At 42.2% G+C, this 9,832-nt stretch overlaps 1 protein-coding gene across 9 annotated transcripts in view; it reads left to right on the top strand.

Moving 5' to 3' along the window:
• Nucleotides 1-2,984: 2,984 nt before the first annotated feature.
• Nucleotides 2,985-9,832, top strand: part of LOC120044890 (guanine nucleotide exchange factor subunit RIC1-like) — a 98,900-nt gene continuing 92,052 nt past the window's right edge. For all 9 annotated transcript variants that reach the window (XR_005476585.1, XR_005476591.1, XR_005476586.1 and 6 more), the window contains exon 1: nt 2,985-4,229. Coding sequence is in view for 1 of the 9 variants with exons in the window: in XM_038989612.1 (XP_038845540.1) it covers nt 4,089-4,229 (141 nt within the window). In the remaining 8 variants the exon portion in view is untranslated. The remainder of the gene's footprint in view (nt 4,230-9,832) is intronic.

The following is a 9,832-nucleotide window of genomic DNA, read 5'->3' as shown; positions in this document are numbered from 1 at the left end:
TATGCTCTCGTTGGCTGGCCCTCGCTTCATATTTGTTGCCAAACCCACTGGCTCCAGGTCATCTATAAGTCTTTGCTCGGTAAAGCCCCGCCTTATCTCAGCTCACTGGTCACCATAGCAGCACCCACCCGTAGCACGCGCTCCATTAGCCTTATTTCACTGGTCATCCCCAAAGCCAACTTCTCCTTTGGCTGCCTTTCTTTCCAGTTCTCTGCTGCCAATGACTGGAACGAATTGCAAAAATCACTGAAGCTGGAGTCTTATATCTCCCTCACTAACTTTAAGCATCAGCTCTCAGAGCAGCTTACCGATCATTGCACCTGTACACAGCCCATCTGTAAATAGCCCATCCAACTTCCTCATTCCCATATTGTTATTATTTTTTTCTTCTCCTTTGTACCCCAGTATCTCTATTTGCACATTCATCTTCTGCACATCTATCACTCCAGTGTTTAATTGCTAAATTGTAATTATTTCACCACTATGGCCTATTTATTGCCTTACCTCCCTAATCTTACTACATTTGCACACACTGTATATAGATTTTTCTATTGTGTTATTGACTGTACGTTTGTTTATCCCATATGTGTTGTTTGTGTCGCACTGCTTTGCTTTATCTTGGCCAGGTCGCAGTTGTAATTGAGAACTTGTTCTCAACTGGCCTACCTGGTTAAATAAAGGTGAAATAAAATAAAATAAAACAAAAATGCCAGAGCGATCGATGAGGCTCTTCAAAGAATAACCTCAGCAGCAGGGAGGGACAGCCCCAGCAGTCAGCTGGCTCAGGCACCAGGGCACCAGGAAGAAGAGGGAGGGACAGCCCCAGCAGTCAGCTGCCTCAGGCACCAGGGCACCAGGAAGAAGAGGGATCAGATGGAGCAGAAGCACCAGCAGTAGTGCTACAAACGTCTGCTGTTTGGATGCTGTTTGACGAGAGAGGAACTGGGGATGCAGCACGAAGGATTAATGGAGGTCCAATCCTATACCCACGGCTTACTAAAGTCATGACAGGAAGACTGCATAGTGGCCACATCCGTTTCCTCTGAGAGGGTCTTCTCGAAAACGGGACAAATAATTACTGAGAAAAGAAACCGCATCAGCCCCTCGAAAGTGAGGCAGCTTGCATTTCTGAATGCAAATATCTCATAAAAGCAAAATATGGGCAGCATTGCTGTGTGCTGCTGGTTATAACATGGCAATAAAGAAGAGAGAGAAAAGAGGGACCAGTTTAATGTTTTAAGTGGGATGCTGCAGTTTTGCACATTGTTATTTATTTTTCTTTGATATGGTGCAATATTTTATTATTATGCTGTTCAGATTGTATTCGTTTTGAATGGTTAGTTTTATATGCACTTTGTTTATATACATTAAAAAGTTATACTTTAAATGCACATGTTTAATAGCATTCTTTTTCATAACAAACCAATGCATTTTTAAATACATTGTGGTTAAGGTAGAGTATGATTTATTTTAATAACTTAATTAGAATTGTTTTAACACCAATCATAGTCAAACTATCGCAAACTGTTTGACTTGAAAAAATACAAAACATATTTTTTTTAAAGAGCCGTTTGTGAGCCAAAAGAGCTGTCTCTTTTTGGTGAGCTGAGCCGAACGAGCCGGCTCACTATAAAGAGACGGAATGCCCATCACAACTTTGTAGATTTCAAACTTTCCGACCTGAAGATCACTGACGTCATAATTTGGCTCGTATTCTTTCGAGTTCCCAGTTGTCTTGAAAGCACCAATAACTGACAACAAAAGAATCCCTATTTTGGTTCTCCCATGGAAAAGTCTGGGGGTTTCCAGTGCGCCAAACCACTAACCTTAAAACATATTTTTTTGGGAAGTAGAGAGCACATACTAGTTGTCATTTGTACAATGCTAAACTCAAGTGGGAGCATTGAACTACAACATATGGGCAGTAATCGATCTCCCTACATATGCCCATGTACTGTAGTTTATGTAACCCATGGTTACGTGAATCATCAGATCTAAGACATCTGTTTGATATTTTTGATGCTTTGTCCCAGGGGGTGAATTCCTACATTTCTGTTTAATTATTGTGTGTCTAGGTTGAGTGGTGAAGGAAGTTACTGTGTGCAGCCAAATCTCAGAAACTTACATTGAGACAAATTTTAATGCACAACCCTTATTAGGTCTATCTCAAATAATTGTTGTTATTTCTGTTGAAAAGTGAAGTATAATGACACACTTCAGAGTTAGAATTTATTTCGCAGTTGTTCGATTTGAAGAAAAATACATGTTAGATGGTGTAGAGAGCTTGTCAGGTCAAATCAAATCAAATTTTATTTGTCACATGCGCCGAATACAACAGGTGTAGACCTTACAGTGAAATGCTTACTTACAAGCCCTTAACCAACAATGTAATTTTAAGAAAAATAGCAAAAAAAGTAAGAAATAATTAAAGAGCAGCATTAAAATACCAATAGCGAGGCTATATACAGCTGGGTACCGGTACAGAGTCAATGTGCGGGGGCATCGGTTAGTCGAGGTAATTGAGGAAATATGTACATGTAGGTAGAGTTATTAAAGTGACTATGCATAGATAATAACAGAGAGTAGCAGCAGTGTGAACAGACAATTTTTAGGGCCTTCCTCTGTGGTACTTCATTTGATACAAAGTATATAAATGTGAGATAAAATATAACCAGAAACACTCATTCTAAGTGCAACCAAAGATTACATTGAATTACAGTACATTAGTTTCTCCACTGCACTGTCGGAGCTAGAAGCACAAGCATTTCGCTACACTCGCAATAACATCTGCTAATCACGTGTATGTGACCAAAACAATTTGATTTACAGGTCTCTCTTGTGCAAGCCTCCCTTATCACCACCAGAGTGGAGCAACGAGCCATTCGGGTGAGTTCGTAAATTCCCTCTGGAGTGCCAAAGTGCAAATTCAGAGCTTTTTTTTTTAGGTTGTCCGTTCGTATATTCGGGGCGTTCAGAGCGCACACTGAACGCTCTGGCCGAGGAGTAAGGATGATCCGAGCGTCATGACCTCACGATGGCAGTCAAGCACCCAAGCTAACTGGCTAAAGTTGTCTAGTTTGCTATCTACTGCCACACAAATGAGAGAACACCTCACTCTGGACATTTTACTCGACCTAGCAGAGCTGGTTAGAGTGTTTTCTTGTTATCTAGAGGGTTAGTGACTGTAACTGTGTTATGGCAACAATGTAATTCCGTTTTTAGCCGATGTTTACTTGCACCTGTCATAACCAATTTTAGGGCGTTCGTAAATTCCTCAATTTACTATTCGCTCGCAAACCAGAGTGTTCTGAAATTGGAGCCGATTACCACTGTGAATACGAATGCACCCCAAATTTGAAGTTCACAAGAAAATTACGTTAGATGTCTCGTTTTGCGCAAACTTCTGCCACGTTCAAAACAACTGGGAACTCGGAAATCTCTGACTTCCGAGGGTTCAAGACATCCGAGAACCCGTAAAAAACGAGCCTCGACTGGGGAAAATCGTATTGAACTGTCATCCAACTGGGAACTCCAAGTCGGAAACTCGGACATTTTTCTAGAGCTCCGACTTTCCGATCTGAAATGAAGATCACCGACGTCATGAGTTGACCTCGGTTATTTCTGAGTTCCCAGTTGTCTTGAAAGCACCATTCACACGGGGCAGAGGCCTCTTCGGGGATAGCGAATCGGAGTGAGGATAGCAAACATAATCGCTAAAGATGGCGACGGAGAGAGACACCAAAGAGAATACTGCATGTATTATCATCGCTAAATGTTTTTTTTAGATAGGTGGACACGCAAAATACCGAGAGCTTTTAAGTTGAAGTTCCGTGTGCACACATGATTTGTTTTTCACTGGAGCGCCCAAGTTCCATGTCAAGTTAGCAGTGTTGGCTAGCTAGCCTGGTTGGATTCTCAATCGGGACGAATGTCGTTGGAATGCAGATAGATTTTATGAGCGATTCAATTTGCTACAAACTGTCCATGAAGCTATTGGACAACATCGTCTCTTACTTTGGAATACAGCTAGCCAGCCTTTCAACAGGACCCGCGACACGGCGAGTGTTGAGTCGAAGTGACTGACCGTCATGTATTTTTTAACTGGCTGGCCTCGGAGGCTACTTTGTCCACTGAAAAGTGAAGAAGAACCGTTTCATGTTCAACCCAGCTCCCAGAGGTTTTACTTCGCTGTATTGTCCGAGACTCAACTAAGCGTCTGGTTTAGTCGGGTAAGCACCGAAGGAATTACTGACGAACTGGCTAGCCGCTAACGTTAACTAGCAGTTGTTAGCCAGTGATCAAGTTGGATAGTTAAGTTTGGTCTGTGCACTTTGGTTGCCGCGTCACTGACTTTTTTTAGGTAATGGCACGGCATTTAGCTAACTAACGTTAGCTGTCATGCATACATGAATTTGGAAAAATAAAATACAAAACAGTACCACCTGTTTGTTAACAGCAGAAGTTTTAGCTAGTTACACACATCAATGTATTCTGTTCAGTATACGTTAAATGTATGTGCCAAACTACATTAGCTAGCCAGATAAAGACATGGAAAAAGCACAGCATTGGGGACTAACAATTTACTATAATGTAGCTAACTTTAGCTATATGAGGAATATGTAAACATGTAAGAATACTGTAATCTTCAATCATATACTGTGAAGTATTTAGGTAGGGTTGCTATTGTAAGAGGTGCAAATCAGTGCCATAATATAGAGCTTTGGCACAAATTCCTTCACTATCACTGGGTGATTTAAGTTGAAGGAGAGTGTTATTTATTTTGACAACGTGTAAATTACGCAAGTTGAGTTCCCATGGACTTCAACCTCCATGTTCGTCATTCTTCTGCACATATCCTCTCCCATATATTTATAACACATAGAGCCTCTCACACGCGTGTTGAATCCTCTGCTTTGAGTGAAAGGAGTCACTTGGTGCTAGGGCAGTTAACACCGTACTGCCACTTCATAGGTCCATATTTTCCTTTCCCCAGGGCTTCTGTTGATATACGATCACTGGGGCTTTGTGACCCCAGGGGCAGACTTTCATCAAGGCAAAAGATGGCAAAGAAAATGTCCATATATTCACTACATGGGTGAACTTTTATTAAACTAGGCTATATATTGTTTTTTTCTGTGATAGATTGGTTGTTTTTTCTGTTTAACAGCAATGCAACTTTAATTTTTAATCTGGTGTCCACATAACATCTGAAATTACAGTTGTCAGCTGTGGAATTATCTCTGCATAGTAGTAGTCAATGACTGCATAAGAGTATAAACACGAGTGCTGCTGAAAATATAATAGCTGTATGTGGAGTAGAATTAGACAGGGAAATAAATACTGGCCTAGATTTACACTGTCTCACAGGAGGTAAGTATCCTGTTGTACTTCCATGATTTCTAAATTTTTATTTAACTAAGTCAGTTAAGAACAAATTCTTATTTACAATGACGGCCTATCCCCAGCCAAACCCTAACCTGGACGATGCTGGACCAATTGTGCGCCGCCCTATGGGACTCCCAATCACCGGTTGTGATACAGCCTGGAATCGAACCAGGTCTGTAGTGATGCCTCTAGCACTGAAATGCAATGCCTTAGACCACTGCGTAGTACAACATAGCTAGCTAACTACTCCACCGACTCTCGACAGCTAACAGGCAGCTGCTTTCTATAAAAATTGAATCAATTTTTGTGATTTAATTATGTTGCTTGTTATCTAGTTTGGCCAGCTGGTTAGTATCAACAAGGGCTTACTACAAATTCTATCTAGTGAGCAACAATATTAAAGCAGCTTGCCAGTTTGTTTACATTAGCTACAGCAGGCACAAGTCAAGCTACTTCTGCCTTGTGGCCTGGAGTATTATTTTTTATTTGAAGTGTTTTACGTTTTATATTAACCCCTCCACCTCCCCTCTTTGGAGGACAGATATCGTTTAGTTTTTTTACAGCTTTTTTTGCTACATTTTACATATACATTTTACATACATGGTACTTTTATATAAAGCAGTCACATAACAATAATACATTACCAAACATCAGCTCTTTAATCCCACCCCTCAGCCACTCTCAGCCCATCCCACCTATCATCATAGACCACTCTCGTTTGGTTTCCATGTGCCATATATTTTTCAATTGTGCTGTGATGTTTTACAACATTTTTTAATCTTTCTAATTGTATGTTAACCACAGATTGTGAGGTAAAGGTGAAAATCTTTCCTATGAGTAATATTATATTATTTACTGACTGACTATGGCTTTCCAGATGGCCCGACATTGATATTTGTAAGGTTAATTTTAAGCGTGTGTTATAATTTTTTTGAACCATTCCTGAACATAGGGACAATAACAGAATAAAGGATCTATTGATTCTGTCTCTTCGCAGCATAATCTACAGAGCTGAGATTGTTGTATGTCCCATATATTTAGTATTCTGTTGGTGGGAAGAATTTAATATAATTTTAAATTGAAAAACTCTGTAAAAAAAAAAAAAGTGTGTTTTTTTTGTACCATTTCATAAACCATATGCCATGGAATCAGTACATCGAAAATATCTTCCCATTTATTTTGCAACCTGTATTGTGCCGTTGTTAACATTTTTGTACTCAGATGAAACTGGTATATTTTTCTATTTATGCCAGTTCCTTTCAGCCAATTTGTATCTTTAATATATTGCAGGCAAACAAGTTCCACTTGCCGCCTCAATTTTTGCTGCAATCAGTTGCATGTAAGTTTCTAGTCACTAGTACTTCATAGCACTAGTACTTCATTGTTGAATAGTACAGGGGTTATTGGGAAGTTAGGGAGGTCAGGAAGAAGCCTGTAAAAAAAAAATACCCCCTGTTTTTTGCTTCTCCGATGGAATGTCACTTGAGCTGTTTAGGAATGTTTTCCTCCAGTTCTGACTGCATAAGATATGGCCTACAACATGAATGGGTTGTGTAGAATATTCACATGCTAGGCCTATGTAAAATGTAATGCATGTAACTGTAAAATTTGCAACAGCTTTCTGAAAGTATATAGGCTGAAATAACTTGTCAAATAGTCATAACATCAACAACCTAACAGATGGTCAACATCAACCTGTACATCATCTAATTGGATAATCGTAATCATGATTGTGTATGTGGTTGTGCATGTCGTCTATATGCGTCTGTTCATGCAGATCAAGAGTATTTCCCTTTCTGAGTGGGTTACCATCTGCTGTGTTTTAACCTTCTCAAGATCTAATGGCAATACCGGACTGAGACGGGGGTCCAGTCAATACCGGACTGAGACGGGGGTCCAGTCAATACCGGACTGAGACGGGGGTCCAGTCAATACCGGACTGAGACGGGGCAGGAAAATGAAGCACCCCACCATCCCTGAGTTATTCCCACAACGTGGACTCCTTGGTTTCTGCCTGTACTGCTCCACTTCTCGCTGTAGCAGCGTCTCCTCCTGCTCCGACCTCCTATTACTACTCTTTGGCCGTGTCTCCAATAGCCTTTAGTGGACCCCTCTCCTCGACTACTCTCCTTCATCTGCAGTGATAACAAAGCAGTGCATGGTTCATACTAGTGCTTTCATGCCGAGGTGGTTAAATGAAACACCTCAGGAGTAACCAGTTTCCTTCCTTCCTCCTCCACGGGAAGCTGCCGCCTCTCGCCTGTTCCTTCCCTCTCCAATCTCCCTGTTTATCAGCTGTCTCCTACTCCTATCACCCCCCCCCCGGCCCCCAATCCAATATGCTCGTTAGTGACTAGATCAATCCAGACTGCAATTTGTGTCTATTTACCATATTCTAGTCACACTCTCTTTGAAATAATCCTAGAATGGTGAGAAAATAAGGTTTAGGTAGTTCATTTAGACTTGATATTCAACATATTGATACAACCTAACTGATAAAACTGCACAGTTCTCATTTGTAAAGTTCAAATAGAGTATAGTCTTGCACATCATATATGGTCAATGTCAAATCACGATTTTCAATTTAATCATATTAAATACTATTTTATTTGTCACATGAGCCGAATACAACAGGTGTAGACCTTACAGTGACATGCTTACTTACAAGCCCTTAACCAACAATGCAGTTAAGAAAATATTTACCAAATAAACGAAAGTAAAACAATAAAATTAATAATGAGGCTATATTCAGGGGGTACCAGTACCGAGTCAATATACAGGTTAGTCGAGATAATTTGTACATGTAGGTAGGGGTAAAGTGACTGCATAGATAAACGGCGAGTAGCAGCAGTGTTAAAAACAAGGGGGATCAATGTAAATAGTGGGCCTTCCTCTGACACCGTCTAGTATAGAGGTCCTGGATGGCAGGAAGCTTGGCCCCTGTGATATACTGGGCCGTAAGCACTACCCTATGTAGCAGGCGGTGATGCAACGGGTCAGGATGCTCTCGATGGTGCAGCTGTAGAACTTTTTGAGGATCTGGGGACCCATGCCGAATATTTTCTCTCTCCTGAGGGGGAAAAGGCGTTGTCGTGCCCTCTTCACAACTGTCTTGGTGTATTTGGACCATGTTAGTTTGTTGGTGATGTGGACACCAAGGAACTTGATTCTCTATCCGCTCCACTACAGCCCCGTCAACGTGAATGGGGGCGTGTTCGGCCCTCCTTTTCCTGTAGTCCACGATCATCTCCTTCGTCTTTTTCACATTGAGGGAGAGGTTGTTATCCTGGCACCACACGGTCAGGTATCTGACCTCCCTATAGGCTGGTTCAATGTTTTTTTGATCTTTTAATTTAATTTTTTATCTTTAAATTTTACCCCCTTTTCTCCCCAATTTCGTGGTATCCAATTGTTAGTAATTACTATTTTGTCTCATCGCTACAACTCCCGTACGGGCTCGGGAGAGACGAAGGTCGAAAGCCATGCGTCCTCCGAAACACAACCCAACCAAGCCGCACTGCTTCTTAACACAGCGCGCCTCCAACCCGGAAGCCAGCCGCACCCATGTGTCGGAGGAAACACCATGCACCTGGCTACCTTGGTTAGCGCGCACTGCGCCCGGCCCACCACAGGAGTCGCGATGAGACAAGGATACCCCTACCGGCCAAACCCTCCCTAACCCGGACGACGCTAGGCCAATTGTGCGTCGCCCCACGGACCTCCCGGTCGCGGCCGGCTGCGACAGAGCCTGGGCGCGAACCCAGAGTCTCTGGTGGCACAGCTAGCGCTGCGATGCAGTGCCCAAGACCACTGCGCCACCCGGGAGGCCTGGCTGTTTCAATGTTGTCGGTGATCATTCCTACCAGTCTTGTGTCGTCAGTAAACTTAGTGATGGTGTTGGAGTCGTGCTTGGCCACACAGTCGTGGGTGAACAAGGAGTACAGGAGGGGACTACGCACGCACCCCTGAGGGTTGAGGATCAGCGTGGCAGATGTGTTGTTGGCTAACCTTACCACCTGGGGGCGGCCCAGGATCCAGTTGCAGAGGGAGGTGTTTAGTCTCAGGGTCTTTAGCTTAGTGATGAGCTTTGTGGGCGCTATGGTGTTGAACTCTGAGCTGTAGTCAATGTGATCAATTTTTTCTCACATACAGTACCAGTCAAAAGTTTGGACACACCTACTCATTCCATGTTTTTTCTTTATTTTTCCTATTTTCTACATTGTGGAATAATAGTGAAGACATCAAAAGGGGCGGCAGGTAGCCTAGTGGTTAGAGTGTTGGACTAGTAGCCGAAAGGTTGAAAGGTCGAATCCCCGAGCTGACAAGTAACAAAAATCTGTCGTTCTGCCCCTCCTGACTTGCCTAGTTAAATAAAGGTAACCCCCCCCCCCCCCAAAAAAAACACTGCAATAACACACATGGAATCATGTAGTAACCAAAAAAGTGT

This window comes from Salvelinus namaycush, chromosome 3 (genome assembly GCF_016432855.1).
Source record: "Salvelinus namaycush isolate Seneca chromosome 3, SaNama_1.0, whole genome shotgun sequence".
In the NCBI taxonomy this organism is placed as follows: domain Eukaryota; kingdom Metazoa; phylum Chordata; class Actinopteri; order Salmoniformes; family Salmonidae; genus Salvelinus; species Salvelinus namaycush.
Note: the sequence above shows the minus strand (reverse complement) of the source record. Positions and strands in the feature narration are given on the sequence as shown.